This window comes from Lycium barbarum, chromosome 9 (assembly GCF_019175385.1).
Source record: "Lycium barbarum isolate Lr01 chromosome 9, ASM1917538v2, whole genome shotgun sequence".
In the NCBI taxonomy this organism is placed as follows: domain Eukaryota; kingdom Viridiplantae; phylum Streptophyta; class Magnoliopsida; order Solanales; family Solanaceae; genus Lycium; species Lycium barbarum.
The window spans coordinates 22,467,018-22,486,554 of NC_083345.1; the positions used below are offsets into that span (position 1 = coordinate 22,467,018).

The window sequence follows — 19,537 nt, forward strand, 5'->3', positions numbered from 1 at the left end:
CTTTTGTTTCCTATTTTGCCAATTCTGTTCTCCGCTACTTGGATTGTAGATCAAATATGATGACTTTGAAACACCGGAAGTGAGATAAATAGTAACAGGAAAACTAGTTCATCTTCCACTAATTTTTTTAAAAAAGGATCAAGTTCTCCACGGGATGTAAGAAATTTCCTCTTCGATAATTCAATTGATGCAACATATTAGTGTGCGCATCTCTCAATTCTTTCAACAAGAAAAAACGCAAGTATGAGGGGCTCAAGTCAGAAAATCAGATTCTAAGACAAATGAATGACCCAAGTAAAATTCTTCAACAATCACAAATACTTGCCAACGAAAAAAGGAACAGCAACTTTCAGGACATTCTTTCAACAGTTTGAATCTTAACTAGTACTAGGAAACAGACTTAAGTTGTTAAGTAAAAATCTAACCAGAGAATACTCAAGTGGGCCTAAAAGAATAGAAGCTGATATTCTCTCAGTACATCTATAAACAATGAAGAAATTTTGTAGTGGATACAAAAAGGGAATTGGCTACTGCTAGTTCTTACTTCCACCGCAGGGATTGCCTTATCCCCGTATAGATAAGCCCCAAAGACCGCCCTATCAAGCTAACCAGAAAAAATGAGATGGCATCGCTCAGCTTAGAAATAACAGTTCTTATCAACGGCATTGCAATATCAGCCAATTCAAGGAGAAGACTGTAGTAATATCTCCTGAAAGGGTAAAGAAAGATAATGACAGTAAGTACATCACATTTTGGGCTTGATAATGCCTGCACATGCAAAGACATAAGTCACTAACAGATGATTCAAAATAAATATGATGTATGAACGGGACATGATCATCAGTAACAAGAATCATATGAAAACAGTTCTCCCACAAATTTTTATCCAAGGAATAAGACCTAAAGCCCGTTAAGGCTTCAATGGCTTGAGATGCCAATATAACCACTGCTGTAATATACCAACTAAATTAGACCAATGCCAACCAGAATATTTTAGAACAACTCTTGCTATCGAAGAACATATCTCAGTTTGAACAGCATTAGAACTTCCAATCTTTTTGGGAGTTCTGCACTGCATATGATATTTAAAACTTAAAAGCATCAATAAATATATTTACCTAACGAAATTCTCATTATTTCTTGGAGTTCAACAATATAAATCATGACATCAGATCACTTAAGAAAATGAAAACAAAAAACAGCCAGCATTTTTACCAAAAATTCCCTAATTGGGTCAGTAGTAGATCTTGAACCTTTACTATCATGTCCTTAGATTATAATTGCAATTCTGTCACCTTAGTGTCCCAATTATACATGTCACTCTCTGGGTAAGCAATCATGCATTTCCTCTATCTATTGTCAGTACATTATCTTATATATCTGTATTAGATAATTAAAGACATATCAGTTCAAAAGGTGAAAACAAAGCTTAGTTTTTCTATTAATCAAAATCTGTAAAGGTTATGGTAGAATTACAGCTCTAACATCCTGACTCAAGTATCACAGTACTAAAGTCCAAGAATAACATAAAACATCCATAACTAAGAACCTTGACATTACCAAAGAAGATCCCAGGTCCCAGGGCATCACAAGAAGAAAACCAAAATTTAAATACATGATACGAAATAAAGCATCAGAAATGAAGGGCTCTACTTACCACCCAGTCAAGGCCCTAAGTTCCTTGGTCCGTTTAACAGGTATGGAGATTTGGTTGATCACAACAGTATTCAATTGAGATAAAACAGGCTGAGAACTCATCATCCTAAGCTTCTTCCACCAATTAACATTTTGAACTTTCCTCTTGCTAGATTCCTCGATAAGCTGGAGTTGAAATGTGTACAAGTCAAACCGATCTTCGTACATGGAAACAACTGTTTCCATGTTCTGATGCAACCATTGATTCAAAGCAGCCTGTTAAAACATTTTAAAATGCAAACATTCATTACTAGATAATATATTATAAATCGCAAAATGCATGTCCTCTCAGACACAGCAAGTGGCTTATAGCTTTAGATTTCAACACATTTGTGATATTACAAGAGTATCTTTTGATATTAAATGCATTTCTTCCACTAAGTTCATCCAACATCAGTTAATACGAAAATATGTCTTTTTCATGTAGCATTAGAAATTATCGGTCGTTCCCCATTTTGAGATAATCTCATCTGCAGAATGCAACTATCCTCGTAATTCAATACAAATCACTAGATCTCCATAGTTTCAGCAAAGCAGGATAGTGCAGTAGCAGCCCAGAGTCCGGACTTCCAATATATAAGTAGCAATTAAATAAAACTTCACATGAACCCAAATATTCAGCTAAACAAAGTTGAAGTCCATGAAACGCTTTGACAGACAAGGAGAGTTTCAGTTAATCAGAAAGAAAGTAGCCACCTCAGCATATCAGCTAACAAGACAATTCACAGCTAGTGTTTTCCGGATTTCCGAGGGAGGAAGCCGTCAAATGTAATAACTTCTGAAACAGTTTCTCGACGGCTTTGGAGAGGTCAAAAACAAGCTCGTCGAAATGAATTTTCGATGGAAATGATATGTAATCGATACTTTTTGACTACCCTTGGCATGCAAAAGGGCTAGTTATGGTTTGATACTTTTCGACAGACTTCTATGGGGAAATATTAACAACTGGTTTTTGACAACCAGGTTGTCAGTATATTAAAATACTTGTTATCCATTTTTCATGGTGAGGGGCCGAAAAACTAAATTTTAAAAATATATATTTCACCTTTTCAACGGATAGGCCATTGAAAACTTTGATACTCCCTCCGTTTTAGTTTAAGTGTTTTAGTTTGACTGACAGTCTGACACGGAGTTTAAGAAAATAAGAAAGAATTTTGAATCTTGTGATCTTAAACTAAAGATATATAATCTTCCAAAATGCCCTTCGAATCTTGTGGTCTTAAATATACCATGTAGGATGTTGGAATTAAAGAGTTACCCCCTCCTTTCACTTTTACTTGTCCACAGTGGACTTTGCACATCTCTTGAGAAATGACAAATGAAGTGCATACTTTAGCATGATGCCCATATTAATTGGTATATAGTCTTAATGGTCTTGAAAATTGATTTGAAATGAGTAATTAATGCTAAAAGTAAAACAGGAAAACGAAATTGTTTTTCTCTTGATATGCTAGAGTGGACAACTAAACGTGAATGGAGTACCACATATACAAAGAGACATTCTTTTTTGAACGGACTAAAAGGGAAGTAGCATACTTAAATAGAAAAGGAAGGAGTAATATTTTGCTTGTCAGACGGCAGTGCGCCGAAAAGCGTTGCAACATTGATGGCTACACCATCAAGAAAATCATTTTTTTAATTGTTTTAACTTTTTTGACAGCCTTAAGTCGAAAATCCGAAAATTGAATTGTATTACAATGTTGTTTTGAAGCTACCGTGCAACCTGTCAATTTCAACAAACAAAATGATAGTAGAACAGAACCAAAACACTTCCAACAGTGCTGGCTAGTTAAGAAAGCTCATGTCCAGAAGATGAAGGTAGCAGAGATGCGGATGCTAAGATAGATGTGCATGCATACCAGGAGAGAAATGATTCGGAATGAAGTGATTTGGGACTAGGTAGTTGTGGCCCCAGCGGTGGACAAGAAGCGCCAAGGAAGGTTGAGATGGTTCGGCCATGTGCAGCGAAGATGCGTTGATGCCCCAGTGAGGAGGTGTGAGAGGTTGGTAGTGCTGGGCCTGAAGAGAGGGAGGGGTAGGCCAAAGAAGGCCTAGGGAGAGGTGATGCAGCAGGATATGGCGCTACTTTAGCTTACCAAGGACATAAACCGTGATAGGAGGGTGTGGAGGTAGAGTATCAGGATAGAGGGCTAGTAGGGGGCCGCGAGGATTTCTTTTCCGTATTAGGAGTATTATTATCTTTGTTCACTCGCTTATTTTTTTTAGATCTCTAATATAGCTTGCTTGTTTCTTTCTTTCTTTCTTTCTTTGTTTAACTTCATTTATCTTATTATATGTTGCTATTACTGCCTATTATTATTGTTGTCTTGGCACCTTCTCTTGAGCCGAGGGTCTATCAGAAACAGCCTCCCTACCTCTTATACTGGGTATGTTGTTGTTGTCGAATGGAAAACAATATTTTAATATACAAATGGACAGGTCGTCAAAAGTTCGTCTTCAGAAAGTATCCACTATCGACAGCTATCTCATTTCCATTGAAAATTCATTTTGGTGAGTTGACTTCCGATCTTTCCAAAGGCGTCGAAAACCGTCAAAACTTACTTATTTCCGACGGCTTTTCTACCACTTCGTCAGTCAACAATCCCAGAAACTGCAGCAGTGAAAGTAACTGTAGTTGACATGTGAAACTTTATTTAATCCCTGTTTCCATCCCTAAAAGCTAGGTCCACTTAGAGCAGCATTCTGGAAAATGCAAGAAGTGGACGTGCATTTTGACATTTACACTATGAAATTTACATGTTTATGCATAACCGTGTCAATTATACAAGGTATCTCAAACTTATAGATTACAGTTACCAGTTTCAAAAAAAAATTATTCATGCTATCTCAAACTTTAGTTTCTTCGGAAGGCTTCAACTTTTCTTTCAGATTCATTAGAAGACCAGTCCAGCATACCAACTTGCTAAAAAAAGATCATTACACCATCATTGATTACTTTAGTCTAAAATTTTACTATGAAAGATAAGGAAAAAACTGAAATGTGACCACCAACCGTTGACATAAGCATAGAAAAGAAAATATAGCAGAACTTGCAGTCTCCATTGAAGTGAGGTGGAGATGAATATCTTTCTTTTTTGGTCTCCGTGTGACCTATAGGTCAGGGGTTAGAGTCATGGAAGCAGCCACTAATGCTTGCATTAGGATAGGCTGTCCACATCACACCCTTGGGGTACCGCCCTACCCCGAACCCTGAATTCTAAGAAAGAGGGGGGAGGGGGAAATGCTAACGCAGGATCCTTTGCGCACGGGGCTGCCCTTTTTTGCCATTTAGTAGTGTCTGGACCAACTTGCGTGCACCTTAACTATTCCATAACACCTGCTACCTCCGACCAACATAGGTACTGGGTAACTTTTCTTACCAAGGCTTAGGCAAATAGGACGAAATCACCTAGTGTTTTTGTCTCTAGCGATCCGATCTCAAAGATTTGAGCCAATATCATTGACCGGAGTGCAGGTGAAGAAAAATACATAAGAAATACAAAATACTATTCCGAGTGAAGATAAGTTGCGTATATATACAAAGAGGGTCCATGATAAACAAATAAAAAATGTGATTGTAGCCACAGAGAAATATAATACCTCATTGCGTAATTTCTGAAGTGCTCGGGTTGACAATGTACATAAACTCAACCCAAGGCTGTTCATTTCATTTGACACACTACTATCAACAGATATAAGCTCCAAATACATGCTTGCAATCCCATCTGCCAACGTTATCACCAAATCCTCCAGAATAAGGACTCCGTGCTCCATAAACAAGCTATCATTATAAAAGCCAGCTTTCCTGCCATGATAGACATTAGAGAACATTAAGGCCATTCTTGGGTAATTTATCTTTTGGTTGGGAATCAAACTCCAAAGAGGACATTAAACCATACCAACTGCGATGAGAACATAAGAAACAGTAACGGGTCAGGACTTTGTTCTGTTTCGGTGAAGCTACACTTTATTGCTGCTAAAGTGACAATTTGAAATGACAATTAAGGTCTTCCAATACTTCAATTACCTTCATGAATATTCGAATTAGTTAAAGAATCTCATCAATTAATGAAGATCACATATTTTCAGTTAACCACTTGGCAACTGGCATGCAATTCTGCCTAGATCCTACTGTCTGGCTTGAAATCCATCTGCAATCATGTTCTGTCAAAAATAAAAGTTAGGCGGAATAGTCTGGGAAACCCTTGTACTTGTCCTGATTTGTCATCCCGGTGTTTGTACTTCTCGAAATTTCATCTAGGAACCTGAACATGTCCAAAACATGTATTTTAAACTCCTCTGACCGTTGACCAAGCACATGTGGCACTAAGTTAGCTGTGTTGGCAAAAGTGCATAAGATACACGCGTATAAAGCGAGTGTAAGGCAAAAATTTTGATTAAAAAATAAAGATTTTTTTTTTTGACAATGTTAACATTAAAAATAAAAAAATAAAGATTCTAAGAAGAAGAAAAAAAAAAAAGAAAACAAAAATAAGTAAGAAAACATATTTCACAATCTCCCGTTCATCTTCTTCATCGTCCCCAACCACCAACCCCACCCCCACCCCCACCCCCCGCACAGCCACAGTCCCCGTGTTCTTCTTCATCATCGCCCCCCCCCCACCCCACGCAGCCACCCTGCCATGTTCTTCTTCTTCATGCCCCCCCATCCCCCACCCCCCCCCCCCACCCCAACCACTACCACCACCCTTAAGGGGCAAATAGAAAGTCATTACTAGACAATCACTTCAATGGACCGACGAATCTACCCAGCAACTTCCACCATTTATAAAAATAAGAAAGCTTTTTCACCAAAAAGAAGTCAAATTTAGAGCATAAAAACAGCAGACCCAGATGTAAAATTCGAAATTCGATCACCTGGAATGGATTTTATCAAGAAAATCGAAATTTTTGGAATGAAGTGACTTTAGAAGGTGATTGTTGGTGGTTTGAAAAGGAGTAAAACTGAAAATCTTGGATTTGATTAGAGGTTTTGGAGAAAAAAATCACAAGGCTACTATGGAGAAGATAGATTTGAGATTTTCCCCTTTTTTAAGAAAAAAGAATAAAATTGATTTTCTTCATAAAAGCTATTTTTAAAAAATATAAATGATGACATGGCTTTAATTTATCTAGGTGGATCTGATTTGTTTTCCATGTCAGCGCAAGTGAGCAACACACAGCATCAGAGGGTTTAAAATACATGTTCAGGTGCCTGGACGAAACTTCGAGAAGTACAAACACCGGGATGACAAATCAGGACAAGTACAAGGGTCTCCTAGGGGGCGTTAATAACTCTTGTCTAAAAAATGTTCTCTCTAACTTTTCTCTCTGACTTGGGAAATGTGCCCACCTTTTCTCTCTCCTTCAAAAACTTTTTTGGGAAGACCTTCTTCTGGTTCTTACCATGGGCAAGCAAGCATTTTTCATTTCAAGGGAAAAATCTTTTGAACTCGTCAACATCGGGGACACAAAGAATAGATGGTTCTCCCTCATCGAAAGGAGCAAACGATTCACCAGCAGAATCAACATCGATGAGAACAATCTTCGGTGGATATGTGATGCTATGAGGCAAGCATCACGGGGGGCAGGGGATCTCTACAGAAGATGGGGTAGAAAACAGCAGCAATATCTCTACAGGGTGTATCAGAATTTCAATATCTACGGCAGATTTGTTAGAATTGAAGTATGGTGCGGTGAAAGGAAGTCGGCAGTGATCATTCCAGAGGTGAATTACAACAGCGGTTGGGTGGATTTTGCAGGAAAAATTCTTCGTTTTCTAGGGCACTCCAACATCACTAGTCCTTTTCGTCCAGCATCCCCACTTTTGAAGACATTTTTTGAAGCGACTAAAATTGAGAGCTGGCCAGATCTGTCTTCATCATCTACTTCTAATTTCAAAGACCCAGAACACCCACTCTCCAGATGTTTGATAGGCATCTTCAATGACCCTTTCAACATTAGCCCTAACACAGAAACCATTCAAAAGTGGTTCCTGGGTCGATGGAAAATTACAGTTGGCCTGAAAGTTACCCCAATGGATCACAATACCTTTCTTTTCGAATTCCCTTCGAGACAAGAGGCGATGAGAATTAAGGCTGGGAACTGGTTCTGGAATGGGAGACATTTGGATTTGCAATGGTGGTCACCAAAGTTTGGTACTAAATCAGAATCCAGCCGTCCGGAGTTTCTTTGGGTCAACGTTTTTGGCATTCCCCTTAGTGCATGGACAACGGAAACCTTCAGAAGTATTGGGGACCAGTGTGGTGGCTACGTCGGGGAAGATGAAGACACGAGAAAGAGAAATCACCTTATTTGGGCTCGTTTATGTGTTAAAAATACCGGCAACCAAGTTCCGGCGAAGGTCAGATTAATCCAAGGGGGGAAGGAATTTGAAATTGTGGTAATTACGGAGATCCGGGCAACTCCATTACCCACTGGTCCATGCCAGCATCACTTGTCAACAGATGCAGCAGAGGTAAACTCAAGAATATTGGGTAGCGTGAAAGCTGATAGGGACAGGACTTTGTGGGACCCAATTCCAGTGAAGAAGCAGGTAAGGGGACCAAATTTAAATTCATCTGGCCCTACAAAACCTATTCTTAAGCAGCAGCCTAAATACCAAGGTTTTAAAGGAAAAGGTTTATTGGGCCATCAAAGTGGTTACTACTCAAAAGGCCCAAAACAACGAAAGCAAAGGAAAAGGGCCAACTATTATCCAACCTGGAAGGCAAAGTCTGTTATTAATAAAAACGATCCCTGTCTGCTAAGGGATTATCCCATAGAGCATCATAATTCTTTCGATCTTCTCTCAGAAGAAATTCTAGCATCATCTATTCAGGGCAAGGAAGAAAGGGGGGAACCATCCTATTCCCAACTTGATGCAGATGACGAATCGGAACCACCTTCTCGCCCCTCTGAGAATGACTTGGATTCAGATTTTTCACTACATTCCTTTAGTGAATTTCTCCCTCTTCCCTGGCATGATCGAGAAGATATTTGCATGCAAGTGGTGGACAAGCCAACAGTGGTGGAAACATCAAGGTGGACTAAAATTACGATGGTTAAAGCTTGCAAATTATTCGGAGTAAACGCCACAGGTTTTGAACATGACCTCTTTGATATTATTCTAAGGATGGAGGAGAGGCGCAAGGCACAATTATTGGCTCAACAACAACAGGAGGCACAGGGAGCTGCCAGTCCTAAAAAAGGGAGAAATAAAGGGAAAGCAGAGCTAAAAAAACTGGAATGGGGTCTTCAAGACAATTGTGAGAAGAAAGGCCGGGGCAGGTTCCACAATTCTCAACCTAGATGAGAATAAAAATCTTGAGTTGGAATATGCAGGGGCTAAACGACAGAAATAAAGGAGGACCTTGGAGTCATTGATTCATAAATGGAGAGTTGATATTGTCTGCCTTCAGGAGATTAAAATCGAAAATTGAACCAGCTCTCTAATTAGAGAGATTTGGGGCTGCAGATGGATATCTTGGGTTGAACATAAGGCTATTGGGAGCAAAAGGGGAATGTTAATTTTATGGGACAAAAGGCAGTGGCAATGTGTTGATACTCAATCGGGGGAATACTCACTGACCTGCAGATTTGAGAGTCTAACTGAAGACTTCAAATGGGCCTTCACAGGGGTATATGGTCCTCATTCTAATCCAGAAAGGAAAGAGTTTTGGCAAGAGTTACAGGACTATGGTCGGATCAGTGGGTAACTGGAGGAGATTTCAATGTATGTAGGTACGAAAGTGAAAGACTTCACTGCTCCACAAGGTCCAGGGCAATGTGTAAATTTTCCAACTTAATTTTGGACTTGGGATTAATTGACCCCCCCCCCCCCCCCCCCCCCCCGTCTTAGAAGGAGCACAATACACTTGGTCAAGAGGAGAAAATCATTCTCAAGCATCAAGAATATATCGATTTTTATTTTCTAACGAATGGAGTGACGCATTTAAAGATGTGAAGCAGCTAGCGTTGCCAAGGGTGATTTCAGATCACAAACCTATCATCCTGGAGTGTGGAGATTGGGAATCTTCACCCTCCTATTTCAAATTTGAAAATATGTGGCTAAAAGCAGATGGTTTCATGGACATGATAAAAGAATGGTGGCAATCTTACTCTATCACTGGTTCCCCTGATTTTATTCTTTTACAGAAGCTCAGGTCCCTAAAGAAGGACATATCTGTCTGGAACAGAGAAGTGTATGGCAAGCTAGAAACCAGAAGGAGGAACGCATTAGATGATTTGCAGCACCTTGATCAAGCTGCTGATCAAAGACCACAGTCAGCAGATGAAAAGGAAAAAGCTTTTACCTTAAAAATGGAATTGCATCAGATTGCCTTAGCTGAAGAGATTTCATGGAGGCAAAAATCCAGATGCACATGGCTTAAGGAGGGTGATAAAAACACAAAGTTTTTCCAGAAAATTGCCAACTCTCAAAGAAGATACAATTGCATTGATAGACTCTTAGTGGGGCAAAACATCGTGGAAGACAAGGTCCAAATCAAGCTGGAAATTCTGGAATACTACCAGAAGCTTTACAAAGAAAGGGAACATTGGAGACCCACTGCAGATTTTGAATGTGTGGCCTCTTTATCAGCAATTGAAAGTGAGAGTTTGGAAGCACATTTTGAGGAAGTAGAAGTTCTGGCTGCTTTAAATTCATGTGCCCCAGACAAAGCACCAGGCTCGGATGGTTTCACTATCGCATTTTTTCAAAAGGCATGGAGCTTCATCAAGGCAGATCTAATGGAGGCGCTCAATCATTTTCATCTCAATTGCCACATGGAGAGATCTTGTCTTGTAATGCATCTTTCATAGCCCTCATCCCTAAAAAGAAAGGGGCAATAGAGCTAAGGGACTACAGACCCATTAGCCTAATTGGTAGCGTGTACAAGATTATTGCTAAGACCATGGCCGAAAGATTGAAGAAAGTCACAGGGAAGCTGATTTCAGAGCAGCAAAGTGCATTCCTCAAGGACAGACAGATAACAGATGCTTCTTTAATTGCTAATGAGGATCTAGACTGGAGGCTTAAAAGTGGTGAAGCAGGACTATTGTGCAAATTAGATATTGAAAAAGCTTTTGATCAACTGAGCTGGAAATAACTCATTGACATCCTCAAAAAAATGAACTTTGGTAACAGGTGGCTTAGGTGGATAAAATTTTGTATCTCAACTGTGAAATATTCGGTGCTAGTTAACAGGAGTCCTGTAGGCTTCTTTTCCCCGGAGAAAGGCCTAAGACAAGGAGACCCCCTCTCTCCTTTCCTCTTCATTTTGGCTATGGAAGGCATTACACAGATGCTGGGTAGGGCCAAGGAGCTACAATGGATTCAAGGTTTTCAGGTGGGCAGAAATCCAACTAGCTCAATCAATGTTTCACATCTGCTTTATGCAGATGATACTTTGATCTTTTGTGGTGCGGAAAAATCTCAAGTTATCAACCTCAACCTCTTACTTCTGTTGTTCGAGGCATTGTCAGGTCTGCATATCAACATGATAAAAAGCATCATCTATCCTGTTAACGAGGTTCAAAACTTGGAAGAGTTAGCAGATGTTCTTTACTGCAAAACTGGCTCACTCCCGACTACCTACCTAGGTTTACCTCTGGGAGCCAAATTCAAATCCATTGAAATCTGGAATGGGGTGTTAGAAAGAGCGGAAAAAAGGCTTGCTACCTGGCAGATGCAATACCTTTCAATGGGAGGCAGATTGACTTTGATTAACAGTGTTCTAGACAGCATCCTGACCTACATCATGTCTTTATTTCCTATGCCAAGCTCTATCCTAAAGCAGTTTGACAGGATTAGAAGGAAATTTCTTTGGGAGGGTAGCAGTGAAACCCACAAGTTCTCACTAGTCAAGTGGCCAATAGTAACTCAGCCAAAATCTGCTGGAGGTCTAGGAATCAGGAACCTCATGCTGCATAACCAGAGTCTATTGATGAAATGGTTGTGGAGATATGGACAACCTGAAGCGGGTTACTGGAAAAAGATCATCATTGCCAAATATGGAGCCCTAAATCATTGGAGTCCAAAGAAGAGCACATGTCCACACGGTGTTGGGCCATGGAAACACATCAGCAGCTTCCATCAGGTTCTCTTCCAGAATATATCCTACAACGTTAGTAATGGGCTTCATGTGAAGTTCTGGGAGGACAGGTGGATTGGAAATGAAGCTTTGAAGGATTGCTATCAATCGGAAGGCTACTATTGCAGAGTACAGAGAGAATAATAACTGGAGGCCTACACTTAGAAGGAATCTCAATGACTGGGAGATAAACGGCGCGATTGCTCTTCTAGCATCACTTGGGGAATTTACTATGGATGATCAAACACCTGACAGGATTTTATGGGGAGTTTCTAAACAAAGGAGATTCACCGTCAAAGAAAGCTATAATCTTTTGTGCTCTCAGAACGATCTGTTAGAGGAATGGCCATGGAAACATGTTTGGAAGACAAAGATGCCTCTCAAAGTCTCATGCTTCACATGGTGTGCCCTCAGGGAAGCTATTCTTACACAGGATAACCTCAGCAGAAGGAAAATAACTCTAGTTAATAGATGCTTTTTTTGCCACAAAAGCTTGCAGACTGTCAACCACCTGCTGCTACATTGTCCAGTCACTGCTGAGATCTGGAGCTTCTTTTTTGCTATTTTTGGGTTAGTATGGACCATGCTGCAGTCCATAAAGGAAGCATATATCGGTTGGAATCACTGGAGAGTTGACAAAGCCATCAAAAAGGTCAGGAAGATGGTTCCTGCCGTCATTTTTTGGGTTACTTGGAATGAGAGAAACCGCAGGTGTTTTGATGGGATTTCAACTCCTCTTCATACTCTAAAAGCTAGATGTTTAGTAGTTTTGTTCAGTTGGAGCTTTCACTCCCCTGTTAATAGCATTGACAATTACCTGGACTTTGTTAGCTCCATGGTTCTTGCATAGTCTAACTTAGTTTCCTCTCCAAAAGCTTACTAGCTTTTGTTTTTGCTCCAAAAGCTCCCAAGCTTTTGCTTTTGTAAATGGCACCTTCCAGTTGCCTTTCTTAATGGAAACTTCTTACTTCATCAAAAAAAAAAAAAAAAACAAGGGTCTCCTAGACTATTCCACCTAAAAGTTATTCATACTACTATAGTCTTTTTCTTTTTGACAGACTGCACTTTTTGGTGTTCCTCCCCGTTTATGTAAAGATAAATCAATTTTTTCTATTTGACAAGGAAAATAGAAAATTTTGATTTATCTTTACATAAACGGGGAGGAACACCAAAAAGTGCAGTCTGAGGTGGTTTCTAAAATAGTGTGAATAACTTGCCCATATGGATAAATCTCTATGTATTGATTGATAAAGCCATCAGATATTGATATAAACATGCAACCAAGAGCAACCAAATATGATCAACATATTCAAATTCTTCAATGCCATAAAATTTGTCCAATTGACAAGGTAGGCAGCTTTCGAAAAATTAACCTACAAAACAAGTTGGGTAACTCATGTAAAATTTACTATCATAATTCTTCTATGGCCTGTATGCCCCTACAGTCATACTTGTTCTAATTCCTTTTCTACTGTTCACATGGTTTAAATTTTCGAAATGGATATATGCCCAATAGAAACTTCGCATTCAGGGTTTAGTAGAGCATAAAATTCAGAAACTAGATTTATTTAAAGAAACCTCCCAAAAAAAGAAAAAGGTGTAGAGGAACATTTAATCTACATTACGCAAATCCTTCGTTAAACCAAAGCCCTGGGCCAAATATTTTGTATCAATTCTATCATTTAATATCTTGATTTTGATTATCTATTGTTATAGTTCTTTGAACTTGCCAGCAATAAGTTAATTTCTCCAGACAAGAATAATTCCTCATATACAATTGAAAGGTCTCCAGAACATCTGATCTTGAAAAAAAAAAAAGGGTCTCCAGAAAAACTTTCTTAGAAATTTCCAAGTGTAAGATTGAAAAAGTTACTCGACTGAAATTGTATAACGCATTTTTTTACTTTGAGTTGAATCAGTGCAATTCACCCACCCCCCCTCTTCCACTTTCAAGAACCTCTACTAACTCTAATCCCAGCTGTTATAAACTGAACCTGAAAGCACAACCTAAAAGACTAGCTTGCTAAATGGAAATGCTAATTCAATCTATGAAATTGATATGGGATCGGTCCTAGTTCAAGTTGGTTTGTTACAAATTTAAATTGACCCGCTTATCACAACTGGCACACATTCCTTAGGTCTAGGCCATCACTCTTGGCAGTTGGCACTCCGACCCTCGAGCACAAGCCACCTCTTCGAGCCATGGGCGCGAGTGTTGACATGTTCTAATATTAATGTGAAAGAATCTTAGGATCCCAAACCCATAAGGTAATGGGAGGAATAGCTCAAAACCTCATAAATCCTTTAGGAAACTCTTACTCAACCAATGTGGAAACGATATATTTTCTCAAAAAGTAAAAGCCGAAAAGAAGATTTTCAAGCAAAGTTCAACAAGAGATTTGTTCAGACAGATAGACTGGACTCAGGAGCACAACATAAAAAAAAACATCAAAAGCTCCAACAGTCGGTTCAAAATGAAAGAATCATAAAGGCAACCTGTTCTGCTAAAAGTACGTATACATGAATGTAGCAGGAATATTGTCGACAGCAGGTTTAGTGATGGCTTAGCCCAAAGAAAAGTAAAGAAACAAAAAAAAAAAAAAATACATTGTTCATTGTACATTCATGACTAAGAGAAGCAAGGGTTGATTGTCTTACCGGAGAGAACCAAAGCTAAGAACACAGATCAATTCAGCAAATAGATGCTCCTTCCCTGACTTTCTGATGTTCGTTAAAACTCCATATTCATCTAAGTTATTAACTGCTGAAGAAAGACATTCCTGACAATGTAATAGGAAGAAGACAGATCTAAATAATACAGACTTGCAGCCTCATGTTCTTTCCTAAAATATAAATACATATTTCAAGTCATACCGTGTTAGTTTTGCCATTTCTCAGAAAGAGTTCCTCTTCCAGCCAAGTAACACATAAATGCTGGCACAACTTCTGAATGACACCATTAAATATGGCCAAAGAGTTATCATTGCCGAAGGTAACAGCATTTGTAGAAATACTATCAACCTGTTAAGGTGCAAACCCATTATTAAAGACAGAAAAGGAAAGGAAAAATAAAAGTACAAAACTATACATCAATGACACCTATTAAGAAATGGACTTAGGCTTAACATAAAAGAAAAGGACCTTACACCTAACTCAATTCTAAGAGCTAGCTCATGAGGTGAAGATTGTCCAAGACCTTGTAAAGGCTACAACTCATACCCTCAATCATTGTGAGATTCTAACACCACATCTGGAGAGTGGATAATATAACGTGGGAGCACAATACTGAAAACCCAACAACAGGGATGGGTCAGACTTTGCTACCATGAATGTTAAAAAGAATGGACATTAGACCTTATTCAATCCCAAACACTAGCTCATAAGATGATAATTGTCCAAGACCAAGAAAAGAGACTATAGTTCATACCCCAACCAATGTAGCACTCATCAGTCAACTGTATGGGCTTTTTTCTCAAGAAGGTATCAAAGCCAAACCATCCATGTTGTATTACCCAATGTTCGGCCATGTTATGTTATCCATGCTCCAAATGTCAAGTTTATAGTATATGTAACCACTCCTTGGGAAAAGAGACTATAGCTCCTAATTTATTTTTTTGTATCCAACAGGACTCTTCCAGTTTATAGTATCACCAAGATGTTTTATCTAAATGCATAAGGCCATGATAGAGACAGTGCCTGCCTCTTGCTTGAGTAACTGAAAAGATGTCCACAGCAGCCTTAATCTTGGACCTTGAGCAAGCACGGCCAAATTTGAAGGTTGTTTTCCAAGGTTCTGTTCAGATTCAACGCTCATAGCACCAAGATCTACTCGTTTTATGGAAGACAAAGAATTCATCAGTTTTCCATTTACTACATCCCATGCAGATTCTATGCCGATGTGATCATTGCTTGTCCTCACACTGCATTTAAACATGGAAGAGATCTAACAATGTAAAAATTGATACATAGATCTAACAATGAAAAGTGATACATAGACCAAACAGAGTCAAGAGACTGCAAAGCACTTTTTTTTTTTTTTTTCAGTCAACTAACAATACCAATTCAAATAAGCTCTCGCCTAACAACCATTCTTACCTACCCAAAAAGGATGTCCCGTCAGTGTCCACATTTCCACTTTGGGCATTGCCTCCAGCATCTAAAGGAGAACTTTTTTCAGAAGGTATTACTCCAGCTATATATGTAAGGAATATACTGGTCATGAGGAGCATTTGGTCAATGGTTGGAACCCATTCAGAAATTACTGCAGCATCAGCATCAACCAGAGAAGCGAGGCAAAAGCGTCTCTTGCACCTTTGCATGTTTGATCTTCTCTCCAGCTTTATTAAGTACGGAGCAATGACCTTCCAAATGCTCGATGATGGAAAGCGAGATATTTTACAACTCTCAAAGCAAAATCCCCTGAGCCACGGATGGTGAGTATCAGCATCACTAAGGTAAAGTTTTTTCTATAATTTTTAAATGGGATGACCTCATTATATTGACGGCTATGCAACAGCAAATTTAAACTCTATAACCAGCAACTCTAAGGGATTAAAGAAGCTTCAGAGTGACAAAGTCTTCAGGCTATCTTTAACATTATTATCTTTTGCAACCATATCCAGAGAAATCTAAGTGGCTAGATCAGGAAACGAGACCTGTGCATCAACATAAGTGAGCTTTTAGGCATGAAGAGTTGTTGTTTCGAGAGCTGTCCATTGTCAAGCAGCTTAAAACTTGAAGTGAAAGCCACCTGTGCTGCCATCTGTAATTGTGTTTTCCTAGTAAAAAAGATTCAATTGATTTTCCACATGCTGCAAGCTGCTCACACGACCTTGGCTTCCAAAGCAACAACTGCATAAACAACAAATGATAATCAATTCCTCTCATGAGCATCCAGCCACTACAAAAAAGTCCTCTAATGTTTTCATTACCTTTCCACATGGTGTGCTGTGTTACATGTTTTACCTTTTTTCTTTTGTATTTGGAGTAAGTGAAAAGGCTGCTTAACATATGAGAGTTTTGTTTGGTTACCGGTTAGAGTTATGCAGGTATTTGTGATGCAGGGCTAAGTCATTCATGTATTAGTATCTTCTACCGTACATAATATAACACATAAATTGACTCATAACTTTATACATGTTTTAGTTATGTAGGATTGGAAAATGATAACCAAACACCGTACTTGGTGTGCTGAATTTTATACAAAGCAATTAAAAAGCCACCAAACATGGTATTAACTATTAACTATGCTAGTTTTAATACACGAACAATTCCCTTTCTAACCAGCAACCAAACGACCCTTTTTAAGTGCATTGTCGCTCCTAAGTTGCAGACAGCAACAACATGATTGTGCATCTTTATGAAACATGTTCTCACCATACATCTAAGTCCCAGCAAGTACAAAAAAGAACTTTTGCTTTCTTTTATACAATAGAGTTAATCAAACTTCCGTAAAATCCCGAAGCACTAGACACATGAAACTTGTATCAAACGAGCACTGGCATCCTTAAAACAAATAAACTATCATACGACATTGCAAATGTATGAATAAAAAGAACTACTAGGAATTTAATTCCCCGCATGTTTTAATTGTACTGATCACAAAGTGTGTTACACTGTACTGTAGCATCTACCATATCAACATAATTATTTTCCTTCACCATACTAATAAGACTCCTTCAGTATCGTGTTCAACAAACAGAATGCACAATCCGGCAGAGCATTGAAGAAAAGTAATGGTCAAAAACACACCTCAAGTATCACTTTTTTTGCGAGTTTCCTACCTGAATTATCACGTGTTTGATTAGACCAGTTGTTTGAATACAATAGCCAAAAGGCGCGTACCAAGGATTTGATAGCGGAATGCAGATTGCTTAAAAGTCTAAAAAACTCATTATTTAGATGATTAAAAGCGATGAGAAGAAAACCCTAGATAGAGGAGCAAATCGGAGAAAGTAGTGGTGGGAATGAAGATTAGTGGGGATTGGAAATGTGCGTACCTCAAGTGATGGAGGGACCAAATAGTCCAAAATAGCGCACTCCTTTTCTACACAACAGAACCAGCAGGAGATAACTACCACAATGATCAGACGAATAGACCAAAAACCAAAGGGCCTAATCTAACATAGAGCCTGTTTGGATAGGCTTATGCAAAAAAAAAAAAAAAAAAAGTTGGGTAGTGTAAGAGCCCGTTTGGATTGGCTTATAAGCAAATAAGCTATTTTTAGTTTTTTTGAGTGTTTGGCTGGCCAGGTTAAAGTCATTTTGTGCTTAAAATAAGCTCAAAAAAATAATTGGGCCCATTTGACTTAGCTTATCTAAAGCAGCTTATAAGCTGAAAACATCTTATAAGACCAAAAAAAAAAAAAAAAGTTAGACTACCCAACTTATTTTTTTAGCTTATAAGTTGTTTACAACTTATAAACATAAGCCCATCCAAACAGGCTCTAACTTATTTTTTTTGGCTTATAAGTTGTTTTCAGCTTTGCTTTAGATACGCTAAGTCAAATGGGCCCAATTATTTTTTTGAGCTTATTTTAAGCACAAAATGACTTTAAGCTGGTCAGCCAAACATTCAAAAAAGCTAAAAACAGCTTATAAGCAACTTATAAGCCAATCCAAACGGGCTCATAACCGCACTCATTTTATTTGGGCTTAACGCATATCCGCCCCTAAACTTGCCCCTTTTTTCTATTTTGACACCTAAATTAAGTATTGTTTTTATTGAACCTCTAACTTGGCCTCAAGTGTGTCTATCAAACACAATCAATATATATGTTGAGTTTCAATTTTTTCTAACCTTGCGTGTGAACGTCACTCGCATCCTACGTGGAAATTTCAACCAATTAAAGCACCCCACCCATTTTAATTATACATCTGATGCAAGAAATCACATCTTATGTGTACATCGGAAGCCTATTCATGTGAGCACGTTCAATTTTCTTATGTGATCTGAAGCTCTAATATATTAAGTGAAGATTCTAACATCTGATCTTCAGCATGCTAAATCTTGCATATTTAATTCCTCCATATGTATGTGCAGTTTTTTGTGTATAATTAAAATAGGTGGGGTCTTTTAATTGGTTGAATTTTTCACGTAGGTTGCAATTGACATTCACGCGCAAGGCTAAACAAAATTGAAACTAACCATGCATATTATGTAAGTCGGATTGTGTTTATGTCACGCCCCAAATCCCCCCCCCCCCCTAGACGCGACCAGCATCCGACGTCATGAACAACATCGGAAGTACCTAAACAACACGATAATAATACTTGAACCCGCCAGGTTCAACATTCGCCTCCAACAGTTTATAAATTAAACGTAACAAATCGTGATTTCATGAATTAAATCAGCGGAAGTCTTTAATATCATATGAGTTAATCAAAACGTGACAAACGCCCAAGAGTTAAACCAAGACTCAACAACTACCCACAAGAATGTATATTATGGAGCTTCTAGGATAAATAGGTAATAGCTTTGACTCATCGCGACGCAGCCCAAAAACTAATAACAAATGAACAAGATAATAGGGTATCCCACGAATGAACATGTGGGCTCACCAACTCAGCAGCAACAGCAAGTCCGTCCTAAGTGTCCGGAGTATGAAGAACCTGCTCTTCTCTGTTACTTAACATACCATCAAAAACAACAATGGTATGCCTGAGTACTTCGTACTCAATGAGTGCCTTGGGGACAACAAGTAATATGAAAATAGGATACGTAATACATAAAGAAATTAGTCTTGCCA

At 38.7% G+C, this 19,537-nt stretch overlaps 1 protein-coding gene across 3 annotated transcripts; it reads right to left on the minus strand.

The window, feature by feature from the left end:
* Nucleotides 1-318: 318 nt before the first annotated feature.
* Nucleotides 319-17,945, minus strand: LOC132610137 (uncharacterized). 3 transcript variants are annotated; one of them, XM_060324418.1, is made up of 9 exons: nt 17,789-17,945; nt 16,445-16,640; nt 15,885-16,208; nt 15,490-15,709; nt 14,664-14,810; nt 14,448-14,569; nt 5,296-5,500; nt 1,658-1,911; nt 319-709 (listed from the first exon to the last, which is right to left on the minus strand). In XM_060324418.1, the coding sequence occupies exons 2-9, from the start codon at nt 16,549-16,551 to the stop codon at nt 541-543; spliced, it is 1,548 nt and encodes a 515-aa protein (XP_060180401.1). In that variant the 5' UTR covers nt 16,552-16,640; nt 17,789-17,945; the 3' UTR covers nt 319-540. The 3 variants fall into 3 exon arrangements, with proteins under 3 accessions (XP_060180401.1, XP_060180404.1, XP_060180402.1); XM_060324421.1 differs by having other exon boundaries at nt 319-768; XM_060324419.1 differs by lacking the exon at nt 17,789-17,945 and adding an exon at nt 17,573-17,782.
* Between the last annotated feature and the right edge of the window lie 1,592 nt (nt 17,946-19,537).